Source organism: Corvus hawaiiensis, chromosome 3 (assembly GCF_020740725.1).
Source record: "Corvus hawaiiensis isolate bCorHaw1 chromosome 3, bCorHaw1.pri.cur, whole genome shotgun sequence".
In the NCBI taxonomy this organism is placed as follows: domain Eukaryota; kingdom Metazoa; phylum Chordata; class Aves; order Passeriformes; family Corvidae; genus Corvus; species Corvus hawaiiensis.
In genome coordinates this window covers 81,676,069-81,690,647 of record NC_063215.1, presented here as the reverse complement: position 1 = coordinate 81,690,647, position 14,579 = coordinate 81,676,069, and the positions used below count along the sequence as shown (strand labels likewise).

The following is a 14,579-nucleotide window of genomic DNA, read 5'->3' as shown; positions in this document are numbered from 1 at the left end:
CAGTGGCAAGAGATCAATGCCACCCAGATCTTCTTCTGGAACTTTGCCAGAAGAAGTCCATGTCTCTTCTTTGACATGAGACAGATGAAGGAGGGAACGGTGACAACTTTTCCATAGCTGAGTGGTTATAGCATGTGAAATTTGGGTTCAATCTTCTGATCGTGATGGAGACATCAGAACACCTTAACCATAGTGCCTTAGGGATGGAGCTGTCTTTGCTACTCCTTGAAGCTGGGCTATGTGCTGGGCTGGCTGCAGGAACCTTCCAGTTCACCCTAGAAGTGGGGCTGGGAAAGGGAAGCTCACTTTTTCTGGCACTGCTCAGAAAAAGTGGTTTTGACGTCTCTGTTGCTTGCCAGTGACAGGAAGAAGCTCCAAGCCAACAGATGATCCAAGGCTGATGCTAGTCTGAGCAAGAAGTAGTATCACCGACTGGAAGAGCCTGGGACAATGACAACAGGCAGGATTACACTTCTTAGCAAAGACAGAAGCAGTAGCAGCCTGGCCAGGACCAGACTCACACCCTGAGCTGGGTTGACTCCCAGCATCTAATTTTGTCTAATCCCTAAATGCTACCAAAACATCCCATTTTCTTCCCATAATGTGATTGTAAAGAATCTTTTAAAAATGTTGTATTTTCAGATTTTTCTTGTTACCGCAAAAATTACAACAACAAAGCAAAGGCATTCTGGCTTCTTGGGGAACGATTTCCTCCATATCTGAGGGTTTCGCAGTCCCGGCTCCCCGGGGGAGCCGGAAAGCCCGGGGGGGCTTGGAGCGCCGTACCCACACGCCTCTCGCCAGCTCTCCCGGTGCGGGCGGAGGCGCCAGATTTAGGAGTAAAAAGGCGCCGTAAGCGGGAGAGAAGCGAGCGCAGGGCGGAGGCGAGGCCGGAGGGCACCGGAGCCGGCCGGGGTGCGAGCTGCCCAGCGCTTCCCAGCCTCCTTCTCCCCGGAGCGGGTGTCAGGTATTGCGAGGAGGGGTAGGGGCCCGGGGAGGAGATGGCTGGAGGCTTTCCAGCCCCGGCTCACGCAATGCTAACTCCGCACGCAACGGGGAGGCGACAGGCGGAGGAGGGGAAGCTCTTCGGCTTCCTCAGCCCCTAAGATGCAGGCGAGACTTCGCCTCCCGACAGCGAGAGCTGCGAGCCCGCCCGCCACCCCTCTCCCCTCCCGGCACCTCCTCCGCTAAAACTTTTGGCCCCGGCCATAAAAGCATCCGCGGCTCAGCCGCTCCGCTTGGCGAGGGCCCAAGGGCAGCTGGCAAATAAGTGCGACCCCTCAAGCCAGGGGACGGGCCAGGCAGCAGCGATTTGCCAGCGGGGCCGCCCGCGTCCCGCCCGCACCGCGCCGCGCACCGGGGATGCCGGCGGGTTTAAAGCCGGGAGTGGCAATGCCAGGCGCCCAGAGGTGGCGGCTCCGGTGCCGGCTGAGCCTGAGAGCAGCGGGCCGTCCTCTCCGCGCCCTCTGAGCCGCTCGCCTTCGCTCCCTGCGGCGGGCTGGGCTGGCCCCGTCCCGTCCCCGCAGCCCAGCAGGCGGGTGGGAGGGAGAGACAGAGGGAGGGGGCGCAGCAGCCCGCTCGCTCCCGGTCCGCGGGGCTGCTCGGGGCAGGTGGCTGCCTTGGGGCGAGCTCCGAAGGGTTAAAGCGCTGGGAAGGTGATAACTGCGCTGGGATCGGGTGCAACTGGCATTTGCCTGCGCATGGCCTGGCAAGCTCCGGGTGACAGGTACCGGAGCTCCTAATGAGTTTCCCAAAGCCTTGGATCTGAACGCTGCCGTCGCCGCTCTCCTCCCGCGGCTGTTCATTAGAGCTGCCGCCGGCTGCACAGCTCCTCTCCATCCTACCCAAGGTCTCGGATGGAAGCAGCGTGCAACAGGTCAGTTCTGCTACAGGAGCCCGCCGTGGCCACTTATTTCACCCCTTCTTCCCCTCCCTGCTTGTGAAAGGCTGGAGTAAATGGTAGGAGCGGGCGGTCCCCGGGCACGGGGATGGGAAGCGGGACCAGTCAGCACTGCCACGCCGAGTCCTCAGGCATCCCCCGCAGGGGCGGCATACCGCCAGCCTGCGATGCCGCGACGGGCACGAAGGTGCGGGGAGGAGGGAAGGGCTCGGGAGGAGGGGGCTCCGCGGCCGCCTGCGGAGGTTTCTCCAGAGTAGCGCGAAATTCCGACAGTGGGGCGGGAAACCTGTTTCTCGTAAGGGCTTTTTTTGCCGCAGGGAGCGATGTGCAGCGGTGGAATTAACCTGTCTCCGGCGCACGGCGAGTGCCTGCATCTCAGGAGGCTCATCAGGCGAGAGCATCCTCCTGCTTCCCTCTGTGCCTCTCTCAGCCGTGACCTGTTGGAGCTCTCGCTGAGAACTTTCCCTACCGGCGGAGAGAGAGCAGCGGCCCCCCCGCCAAATACGACTTCGATCTCTTATTAGGAACTTGACACTGGATTATCCATTATCCCTTGTCTTTTGCACAGGATTCGGGGGACTTTAGGCACACGAGGAGAACATAGCAAGGACTTGCCCGGACTCCGAGCGCTGGGACAGCTGCCGGCGCTCACCTCCGCCACGCCAGCGCGCCCCGTCCGGGCTTCCCCTTGCCCGCGGGACCTGAAGGTTCCTCCCCCGTGGGGACGCTGACCACTGACTTTTCCCTTTCCCTTGCAGCATGGCCCTCGAGAAGCTCGGGGAAGCGTTGGGCGGCATCCCCCCGTTGCAAAGCTCCCTCCTGCTCCTCCTCTGCCTGCTCGCCGCCATCCACCTGGGCAAGCTCCTCCTGCAGCATCAGCAGCGCCGGCGGCAGGGCCAGCGACGGGCGCCGCCGGGCCCTTTCCCCTGGCCCCTGATCGGCAACGCGGCGCAGCTGGGCAGCGCCCCGCACCTCTCCTTCGCCCGGCTGGCCAGCACCTACGGCGCCGTGTTCCAGCTGCGCCTGGGGCGCTGGCCCGTCGTGGTGCTGAACGGGGAGCGCGCCATCCGCCAGGCCCTCGTCCGCCAGGGGGCCGCCTTCGCCGGCCGCCCGCCCTTCCCGTCCTTCCAGCTGGTGTCGGGCGGGCTCAGCCTGGCCTTCGGCGGATACTCGGAGCTCTGGAAGCTGCACCGGCGGGCGGCGCACGCCACGGTGCGCGCCTTCTCCACGGGCAGCCCCGCCACCCGCCGCCTGCTCGAGCAGCACCTGGTGGGCGAGGCGCGGGCGCTGGTGGCGCTGCTGGTGCGCGGCAGCGCCGGCGGCGCCTTCCTCGACCCCTCGCGCGTCCTGGTGGTGGCCGTGGCCAACGTGATGAGCGCCCTGTGCTTCGGCCGCCGCTACAGCCACGGCGACGGCGAGTTCCTGCGGATCGTGGGGCGCAACGAGCAGTTCGGGCGGGCCGTGGGCGCCGGCAGCCTGGTGGACGCGCTGCCCTGGCTCCAGCGCTTCCCCAGCCCCATCCGCGCCGCCTACCGCGCCTTCCGCGACCTCAACCGCGACTTCTACGGCTTCGTCCGCGGCAAGTTCCTGCAGCACCAGCGCAGCTTGCGCCCCGGGGCCGCCCCCCGCGACATGATGGACGCCTTCATCCGCCTGCAGCGGGAGCAGCCGTGGCTGCAGCTCGAGCACGTGCCCGCCACTGTCACCGACATCTTCGGCGCCAGCCAGGACACCCTCTCCACCGCCCTGCAGTGGCTCCTCATCTTCCTCATCAGGTATGTGCCGGCGGAGGCGGCAGCACACCGGGGCGCCCCACCGGCCCGGGGTGGGGGGGACATGCGAGCCCGCCCGGGGTGCGAGCACCCGCCAGCCCCAGGCGAGCCCCGTTTAAATTGCGCCGCACGGACGAAGGCGCTGCTGGGAGGGCTCCCGCGGCGGGAGCAGCGGGCCCGAGCCAGGGCATGGAGCTCGGGGTCCGGGCAGAGCCGGGGGCGCGGCCCCGGCAGGGACCCGCCGTCGGGTCGCGGGTCTGCGGGACCGGGCAGCGCCAGCCCGTGCAGCGCCGAGTACCTCAGCGGCCTCCGATTAACTAACACGGAAGCTCTGGGAAACCTGCCAGAAAGAGATAAGAAAGTATATTTAAAAAAAAAAAAATCCGACACAAGCCCACCCTACTCAGGCGGTCGGGTTACGTTGCATAAAGAGAGGCTGGCAGAAAGGCAGAGTAAAACCTGAAAGTAACAGATTTTAGCAGGTCAAGATCAAGGAGATCATAGGAACAGGATAACAACTGCTTAAGCACGATAAAGAGTTCGTGCACCGGTTTACAAACCCGCTATTATGCTAAGCTGCCGATGTGTGTGCCTTCCTCGCCATTGCGTGACAGGGCAAGGCAGACCCCTTGGGCAGCCGGCGGGAGCGCTGCCCTGGCACCAGCCCGTCCATCGGGGAAACTCGGCGAGGGGAGGTGGTTTAAGAGAAGGTGCCATTACACTGTCTTTCTTGCCTATCCTGGCTTTCTCTTTCATCGCCTGCATAATTTGTAAGCTTATGCAAACATTATCTACTCAGTCGCATTTTGAAAAAACAGGCAAATATTTAACACCCCCAGTGTTCACGTAACTTTCTGGGTTTCTCCTCATTTCTCATGTTTGCCCGGCATTTGACATGTGAGTCTGCTGCAGGAGGAAAAAGCAAGGATGCAGAAGCCAAACGTGAATACTTAAAGCAAATGAAGGCTCCTTGGCAGAATGTGTGCCTTTAGACAAGCGAAAGATGTCAAGATGTATTAACATTTTGATCTTGTTTGGTTACTGTGTGGTCTCCCAAACTGTCCAGATTTCAAGACAGTCTTCTTTAAATACATTATAGAGAAAACATATTTTGATATTAATTAGAACATACATTCTCAAACTAAAAGTGGGATGTTCATAAAGCCATTCTGACAATTTAAGAATTGAGATTTTTTTTTTTCTAGTTTAGAAACCTACAGGCTTTCAAATGTTTGAAATATGTCTGGTGATAAAAAACTCCATACTAACTTTTAAAAGTCATGTACAGAGTTGGAAAATCAAATTCTTGTTCCCATGGAAAATCCAATACTTAGAAGAGACAAATAATTCTAGTTTTAGAATTAATTTTTGAAATTGGATCAGAATATTCAGTCTCAGCACACTTTAGGTGATTGTTATTTTTTATATTGAAAATCAGTTACATGGGATATTAAAGTAAAAACTGAGCAAATCTAAAATTACACTAGTGCATGGGAAGTTTGGATTTTTCTCTCAAAGAATTCAATTGAGGTCTATGCATTCCTGCAATATATTTAAACTTTGCTCGAACTACATTATTTAGGGTAGGGGTAAGGTTCTGTGAAAAATGTTTACAGCAAGGATTGTTTGTAAGAAAAATCCTTTGAAAGCATTATGTATGTACATACATCTTGCTTTAAATGACAGGTACCCAAAAGTGCAGGCTAAAATGCAGGAAGAAGTGGATAGGATTGTTGGAAGAGACCGTCTGCCATGTGTTGAAGATCAGCCTCACCTGCCCTACATCATGGCTTTCCTGTATGAATCCATGCGTTTCAGCAGCTTTGTGCCTGTGACTATCCCACATGCCACCACCACCAACACCTTCATCATGGGCTACCTCATTCCCAAGGACACCGTCATCTTTGTAAATCAGTGGTCAGTGAATCATGACCCAGCAAAATGGTCCAACCCAGAAGATTTTGATCCAACGAGATTCCTGGATGAGAATGGGTTCATCAATAAAGATCTTACCAGTAGCGTGATGATTTTCTCATTGGGAAAACGTCGGTGTATTGGAGAGGAGTTATCCAAGGTGCAGCTCTTTCTCTTTACCTCCATACTGGTGCATCAGTGCAATTTTACTGCTAATCCAAATGAGGACCCTAAAATGGACTTTACCTATGGGCTGACCATTAAACCTAAGCCATTCACCTTGAATGTTACACTTAGAGATACTATGGATTTGCTCGATCAGGCTGTCCAAAGACTGCAAGCAGAGAAAGCAGCCAGTGAAAGCCAGCTCTCAGCAAATGCCTAAGCAATAAACCTTGCATCTAAAGATAATCCCCCTTGCCCTTTTTAGACTTATATAACTCATAGTTTGTTCTGGTGATATTTTTGGTACATAGCCAATATTACACCTTATAAAAGCAGGAAGAAAATCTGTACAAGGTATAATTCAGTTGTCTTTTTAATTCCAGGAGAGCCAGGGGAACAAGATATTAAATGATAAAACATATGCAGTTTGAAAGTAAGCCTTTTCTTTTCTAGCTTGTTCACAAAAGTTGCCATTGTAAAGTGTTTTTTATCTACTGACTGGTTGGAGTATCTCCCGGAACTGTCTCTACAAGCCTTTCCATGTCACCATGCACTATGCCTTAACTCTAAGTTTGCCTTCAGAGACTCCACATTCCCAAGTGAAATCTCTTATTAAAAAACAAAGAAATTTGTTTTGCTCAGTTGCTCAGAACACTACAGCCTGCTTCTGAATTCACTCACTGGAAACTGCCACAGGTTCATGGCAGCTCTGGTGTTGTGGCTGCTGGGATGTACTTTAATGCCTCAATAATAAGTGTTCAAATGATTTTTGGTAAAATGACAATGTAAAGTCTTGCCTTCAGCATTCCAAAATGTTTACCTAAATGCCTAAAAAAATAAAAGTCTTGCTTGTAAGCATGCTTGAAACTAAAATTCATGTTTTATATGAAAATGAACAGAATGTCCTAATATAGTAACTTTCCGTAGTTTTGAAAGATCAGAATTCCTATGTGACTAGATGGCAAAGGTGATACAAATCATATGCTAATCTGTTCATTAGCATGTTCAGGAACAAAATAAGTATTTGAATTAAATTTATAAAGGTACAGCTGAACTTTATGTTTCTCTAGGAAGGAGTTAATATCGTTGTCCCTAGGCATGTAGGTAAGTCCAGTAAAATCCACACTGGCCAAGGTAATTAGAAGTGAGATTGGGGGGTTTATATTAAAACATGAATGCCACAAGCCTCAAGTAAAGCATACAGCAAATAATACCCCTACTCACTAATCATTCTGTTAGGTTGAGTTAAATAGTATATCTGAAAATCAGCTATGTACTTGTAGTACAATCTGTTTGGAACAAAGTCTCAGAAGGAAAAGTAATGTTACATGTTACATTAAAGTACACATTAACTGAAGAAAAAGTACTTTTAAAGTATTTGCGAGGCAAAGTTCATAAAATTTTTTTTAAAACACCTCTTATTTTAAAGTAAAACACACATGAAACTTCATGGCATTGAACCTCCAGCTAATGTTTGTATACACAAAGCTCCATATTTCTCTAGAAAGCAAACAGCCTGATTTTAAAAGCGTTAGGCACTTCTTTGGAGCTGCAGATCACCTTCAGTTACATATGAAATCCATCAGACATGAGAGTATCTCACATGACTTGCTGTGCTCAGCCAAGTACTTAACAAGGTATTTGTAGAGCTAAAAAAATAAGGGTACAGTGCTACAAAGTGAGGTATCTCTGCTGAGGCCCAAGCAAGTAAGGATTTGCACTGTGACTTCCGATAGATGACCAGTCTTTGTCACCTTAGCAGCAGGGACAGAGCTCCTACTGACTCTGGGAAGAGCTGGGTTAACAACACAATCCCAGTCTTAAGTACAAGCTTTGCTACTGATTTTAAAAACCTGAATCAAGCCTACAAGCACTGCTCTATAACCCCACACAGTCATAATGTACCTGTTTAAAGTCTCTGACTTTGACATCTATAATATCTTTTCAGAGCTAAACAAAGCTTTCTGCTACATACACATGGAGTAACCTCAGGCGTTTTTCTGAATTACGTACAAGTCTGTGATACCCCAGAACTTAGCCTATACCTGTGAAAAGCTTTATAAGATACTCAGCATTTTCATATGGAGATCTACATTAGATCAAATGCTAGCAAGACAATTTTTCTTGTACCTTTGTAAGTACTGTTATTAAAAGGAATAAAGTATGTAACCTACGGCTGAATAGCTATTCTAATGCAAGGATCATCAATACATATTTTAATAAAAAACGGCTTTTGCAATTTTGTACTGTTCCAAAAGCTTTAACTGTGCATTGGCTACTAGTGCAAAATCCCTCCACACTGCTCGTGTCAGTCAGGGGGTTACACACTGTATAGCTGTTGGTCACATAATGTCTCATGTAATCTGTGAAGTTACTCAAATTTAGTAGCACCTATTTAGAATGTATGCAGTCATTTAGCAAGCTAAATTCTATGGTCATTTTGAGATGTATCATTGTGTTACCAAAATACTAAATAAAATTATTCTTACACTACCATTGCTTAGTTTATACACAGCTTTCTAACATCAAGATAAACAAAATTATTATGTCTGATTTGGAAAGTAGTATTATTTTAGATATTTGCTCATATGCTTTGCACCTTCTTCCCATTTCTGGATTTTAAGGTTTTTCCTCCATGCTGCCCGTACAGCTTCTCAGGTCTGCCTGCCTTTCATACCTTGCCATCTGTGTTCAACTTCCGAATGCTCCTTGCTAAGAACATTCCCTGCTGCTCACCTTGGCACTGATCTGAATTTTCTCATGTCCTTTGCATTCTTCTAATACCTGTTAATCTCTCCTCAGCCTGCACAATCTCCTATGCTATGATTCTTCCCTTTGGCATCTCATTTACTTCCACCTCCCCTATTTTCAAGCCCACAGACTGGTTTTTCTTTCCCTTTCCCCCTCCTATATATAGTGCTGGCATCTATATACTCCCGACCCTGGGACCAATTCATGCTCTTTTGGCCTGAGTGTATAGCAGGAGTGCCAGGAATGGAAATCCCAGGGCCAAACAGGCCTTAATGTGCCCTTGCAGAGCAAACTCTCACAAAATGAAGGCAATCCCATGGTGAAGGGTGGCTGTTACTGCAAATGTAAAACATTTCTTCATGATGAAGCATCTCCCCCACTCCTGGTCTTCTTTTCCCCAGTCTGCTACACAAGTCTGCTACACAGGTCTGCTTAGTTCAGACCTGTCTTAGAAATGACCACATTTTCCCTAAGCCCAGGGAAGTGGAACAAGAGCTAGGTGAGACAGAAGGCTGGGCAGACTGATGAGCAGTAGCTTCCTTCTGATTTGAGATATTTTTAAGCTGAAGTTTCTCCTGGGGGGGTAGGATCTAAGTTCAGGCTGAGGACAGGAGGAGTTTCAGGAGGAGGACAAGTTGAAGACAACTTACAGAGACCTCCTAGGAATAGCTAAGGGCCTGTGGAGTAGGTGTAGTGTCCAGAGATATCCCGTGCAGTGTGTACACGGCAGGGGCTGGCCAGTGGGACAGCGCTGATTCAGAGCGGGTGTCCCTGGGTAAAAGCCAAGAATACCTCCTTCACCAACCTGTGACTGGGTCACCACATCAATACTAGGCAAATACAGGTTGCTCTTTCTTCATGAAGAAAAGCAAGAAGAAACTAAGCAGCTGTATTCAAGGCAAGAGTTTTCCTTTAAAAGTCTTCTTGCTCAGGTTGTAGTGATTTCAATGGATTGGGAAAGCCAAATGTCATTCACGCTTGCTTTCTCTGTGTATGTGCACATACACTCAGCCCATCTCCCAGAATTTTACTAACATCCTTTATTCAGGCTGAGATAAGGTATTAAAAAACCAAAACAAACATCATAAAGCAAAAAAGCCCACAAACCCCCCAAACAGGAAGCCTGGAATTAAGCATACATTTCTTCGAGAGCCAGTAATTGTCAGACCATCCCGCTACATAAAACAAGGAAGGGAAGCAAGTAGGCTGAACCAGAAGGGTTGATATGGAATATGTTTATACCAGTCAAGTGTACCACTACAGACCTTACAAAACCAATAGAAACTTGCTGGCTTCAGCAGAAGTCAGTTCAGAGCTGCTGAAATCCATAACAATAATATAACAATAAGGAAAAAGGCTCATCAGAACCTGAGCAACAAGTGTGGGGGATATCCAGGATCGGTGCAACCCCTGTTGGCACCAGCACAGAGCTGGGGCTACCCAAATCAAAAAAGAGTCTCTCTAGTCCCTATGCTCTGGGTCTTTGCTGGCTGTCTGGGGACAGCAATCCATCAGTATAGTTAACTCAGGAGATACAGGATGCTGAGGCATTTCAAGTGCACATGGGCAGAGGTAGGGAAGGGAGTGGATTCACAGGGGACCCATTAACGGTGCATAAATCAACTGCAGAGCTATATATGAGTTGTTTGCTGGAATGGCTGAGAGCTATTCAAAGAAAATATATGTCCGGACTACAGCAAGATTTCAGCTGGGAAGGAAGTGTACACAGGGTCTCTGATTTCCAGGAAAAGAGAGGTGGTGATTTTACATTGCTTGTAAATATATCTACAGGCACAATATGCCAGGATTAGGGTGATAAGAATCCATATGGTATTAAAGATATTCACATCAGTAGCAGGGAACATCAAACAGAGAATCAGGACCAAAGCTTACCAGGCTGAAGACAGGATGAGTGATGGTTTTTCTGAACAGCTTGGACAAACAAAGGATGTCAAAACAGTAAGCCCTGACTGCTGATTAACTCAAATAATAGATCTGGGAGGTAGCAAACATGGAAACGAGAGCTAAGGAACAAAACACGCGGGATCGGCTGCAGGATTTGAGAACAAAACAAGTCTACAGCAAAAAGTCATGGATAGTTCTGTCATTTTCCTCTCCTTGGCATCCCCAGTACCTGAGAACAACAGGGAGGAAGAGACAGTCCAGCTGCAACAGTCTGAACACCTTTTGGGGGAATCTTCCTCTTGACATTCAGAGAGAGTAGTAGAAGAAGGCGGCACTACACCAGACAGAAACACTTCTGATCTAGAAGGTCTATTCAGAGCGGTCTAGTGTCATTTATTTGCGCAAGCTGAGCAGGAAGAGTTTGGTATCAGTTGGTTGTTCTCACACTATAGTTTTGCCTTCAGCTGTATCCAGGCTTGCTCAATTCCCCCTAAGAAAAAATGGCATGTATATTGTGGCATGCTCCAGGACAGGGCTTAATTTCTGGTATTATTTGTATGTTTTCAGTGATGGCTTTATTTCCACAATCTCCCTTCTCCAAACCTGAGTTCTGGTAAGAGCATAACTGTTACCATGCAGAAACAGGCTTCTGGACTTCTCATGATAACAAACGGGATTTCACATAATCGCGTTTTCTCTGCTAAAAATAACAGAACACCCTCCACTTACTTAGACTGTTTTGCTCATCATAACAGACGTGGACATGTGGAGTGTGACACCTTGCTGCCAGTACAAAAGCTAGATTGACCAAGCAAGACAAAGTTTAACTTCACAAAGCAAGTATGGTTTGCAATTATCTGCACAAGAGCATGCAACAATACCCCATGCTTACTTTATGCTTTGTGTTCTGTGAAGTATTTCCAAGCTGCAGTTCAAAAATTTAATTCAACTGTGTATCTTCTTTTTAATTACACTTTTTCACTCTTCAGAGAAAAGCATAAATTGTGAGGCTATTAATCTTCTGTGGCTCAGGAAATTTAGATACATTCAAGTTTAAAAAAGCACCACCAGAAAGTAAACTCAAACTTCACAATAATTACCCACACGAAAAAATGAGACTCCTAAATGAACCTTTGTCTCATTGTAACAAAGCTCATTTTCCTTCCCTTCATTTATGTGTATTGCTGCTGGGACACAGTGTTGTGCTTCAGCTTGTTCCAAGACATAACTCTGTTCATCTCTCTGTTTCTGGCAGAAGAGAGGAAGAGCTGTACCTGCACTCCAGAACAATATACCATGCAGGGAAGCTTTCTGGGCAACCCTTCCAGGTGGCACAAAACCAAAAGAGAAGTGTTTTCCACCAGCTTTCTCCAGATAAGAATTCTTTCTCTCATGTGCCTAAAGTCCTGCCCAGCCTGCATCTTTCAAGTATATGAGGAGCATCAGTGCCACAGCAAGCTGGGGGCAGATCAGCCAGTGGGGCTTTGGCCACAATCATCACAGATAGTGTTTAAAAAAATCAAGCAAGGAAGAATTCCCATAAAGGAGGGAAAGAAAAAATATTTCAATTGAGAAGGTTGTCCACAGAATTACAAGGCAGATCCTCTCATGACATTATACCTGAACTGAAACCTTGTACAAAAGAACACCTGCTCCTGAAGGCATTAAGATATTTAGCACCTGTATGTGCAGATTTACAGCACACTGACAATTTGAAGGTTAAGGTACTCATTTCCTTGAAGGCATCAGCAGAGACAGAATACAAAACATTTGTCTCATAATGTATTGATTATACAAGGCTGTTCAAGTATCTTCACGCCTTACTTAAAGCCAGTAAGATTCCTTTCCTATCTTCACAAGGGATCTTTCACCCTAATACAATAATTTTCTGCTTGAGTAAATAGCTCTAGCCTGTTCCCAGAGTTAAGTGCAGACAGTAGTTTTTATTGGGTATAAAGCCATAAAACTGCACAGCAGAACAGAAAGGGAAGTTCCTGGAATAAATAGATGCTTCATCAATTGTGTGAATGACTGAAACTGAAAGCAGAAGAGATGCATGAGGGTTGGATACTAAGGTTAACTTTTGCTCTCAAGAGGACAGATCCCTCTTTCTAGGATTTATGAAGAGTCAGTTAATGAAGTGATTGGACTTCTTTAGCTCTTTTTATAGCCCCCAGACTCTATTGCCATCAGAACATTAACATTTTCCCTAGCAAAGATCCAGTTAGCACAGCTTCCTGCATCCTTACATTCATATACAGCCAAGGTCTCTATGTAATTATGAACAAGTTCCTCCCTGAGGATTTGTCATCCCTCTCTTTTCTTCAAAAATTTCCTTGAAATACGCGCAACTCTAGGTGGCAAAAATCAATTACCTCACTTAACCCAAGCCATATATACAAATTTTGATTTTTCTAATAAAGGCACTGTCTGCCTTCTGGGGAAATCCAGCAAAGTTTGATCATATGCTAATAGAAGCAGTTGTTCTTCAGGGTCAATAGCAAAGAAGATTCTCTGTGTGCGGAGGAATAAGTATAGGGAAAATTGGGACAGTTGAGAAGTGAGAAGGAGAACACACCAGAGGAAGAGAAATAACAGGCCAGAGAGAATAGAAAGAAATGTTTTATCCCATGGAGGAGAATGAAGCTGAGGAAAGAGAACAGGAGCAGCTGCTAATGGTAATTTGCCCCATCCCCACATACAACAGCTCCCCAGGGTACCCTAGGGACCACAGGTTGTTATCGATGAAGACACACATGCCCTTGCAAAGAGCAACTCATCCCATCTGCCCTTTTATCTCCCCAGACAAGAGAGCACAGCCAGCCTGCTCATACCAAACACCTACCATTCAGGTTATTGATGCTCCACATCCTGCCCTTACTACTCCCACACCAAATACTAGAGAGCTGTATCTTGGTCTGCCTAGAAACAGAAATGTTAAGCTACAGAACACTGTTGGTGGTGCAGTTAGGTTAGGAAAAAATTCTTTCACTGGTGGAACACACTTAGGGATTGAGGAAATAAACGCCACTGTTTTAGCTAGGCCATGTTGCACAGTCTAACCCAACTGCCTGATGTCACAGAATCACAGACTGCTGGAGATGAGAAGGAACGTCTGGAAGTCATCTGACCTGACACCCTGACGAAGCAGGGCCTCCTGGAGCTGGTCTAGTCATTCTACCTTCTTGTTAATCACAATTACCCACAGTGCTATAAGCATTTTCCTTCAGGTTTTTTTTACAGTGAACATATAGCAAATATGTTCACCACTGGTTCACTTTCCTTTCTTCTTAAATCCATATGGGCATCACCCAGGGAACTGCTGTCCCTAGGAAGTGTTCTTCCAGAGCATCCTTCCTCACTCTCACTGGATGAGAAAAACCTTCCCTTCACTTTCTTTAGGAGGCATCCCCATAGGCAGGAAGAGAGGAAGGCAACGTAAGGCAGCATGACTGCCCATCTCCTGCTGTTTTGAGCTGTATTTTATGTGATTTTATGTGCATTTGCTCCCTGCTTCAGCATATAATAGAGAGGATCTCTGTCCAGAATGAACTGTCAGAGATTTTCCTCCTGCTGAACTGAGCCAGTAAGTCATTCACGTCTTCCCCAGATGTTTCTGTTTTCTGAACTAACAGGAACCACATGTACTCCTGTCTCTCCCTGAAGACCTGGGCCAGCACAAACAGAGGAGGGGGGAATTCCCCACCTGACTTCAGGAACCAGGCGCCTGCAGGAGCGGGGTTGGTCCAGGATGCTTCCTAAGTGAAGGCTCTAACAAAGAACCACTCCCAAACCACTGGGAAGAGGGTACACAGGTGTGACCAGCTGTTGAAAATGCCCCTCACCTTCAAAAGATCTTAATCCTTTTAAAGTTCTAAATAGCACTTCAGTGTCTTTGATACCTACAGTATCAATTAAGCACTACATGCAGCAAACTTACCTATGGCAGTAGGTGAAGCAGCCATGCAATTTAAGACATGGATAATAAACAGTGCCTTGTTTGCTCACTGAGTTTTAGTGTAGAAGTCTGTGTTTATTGTAATGGTCACCAACTAATCAAAGAATCTAAGCTTTCCCCTTAGTTTTTAAAAACCAAATGCCTTGTAAAATATTGTTAGCTATTCTCATGTTCCAAAATATCAATACAACTCCGGTCAATGCATAGCATGTCT

At 47.8% G+C, this 14,579-nt stretch overlaps 1 protein-coding gene across 3 annotated transcripts; it reads left to right on the top strand.

Moving 5' to 3' along the window:
* Window positions 1-769: 769 nt before the first annotated feature.
* On the top strand, window positions 770-8,244 carry LOC125322949 (cytochrome P450 1B1). 3 transcript variants are annotated; one of them, XM_048297383.1, is made up of 3 exons: window positions 770-967; window positions 2,659-3,675; window positions 5,359-8,244. In XM_048297383.1, the coding sequence occupies exons 2-3, from the start codon at window positions 2,660-2,662 to the stop codon at window positions 5,969-5,971; spliced, it is 1,629 nt and encodes a 542-aa protein (XP_048153340.1). In that variant the 5' UTR covers window positions 770-967; window position 2,659; the 3' UTR covers window positions 5,972-8,244. The 3 variants fall into 3 exon arrangements, with proteins under 3 accessions (XP_048153340.1, XP_048153337.1, XP_048153339.1); XM_048297380.1 differs by lacking the exon at window positions 770-967 and adding an exon at window positions 1,003-1,876; XM_048297382.1 differs by lacking the exon at window positions 770-967 and adding an exon at window positions 1,003-1,876 and having other exon boundaries at window positions 2,218-3,675.
* Window positions 8,245-14,579: the final 6,335 nt, after the last annotated feature.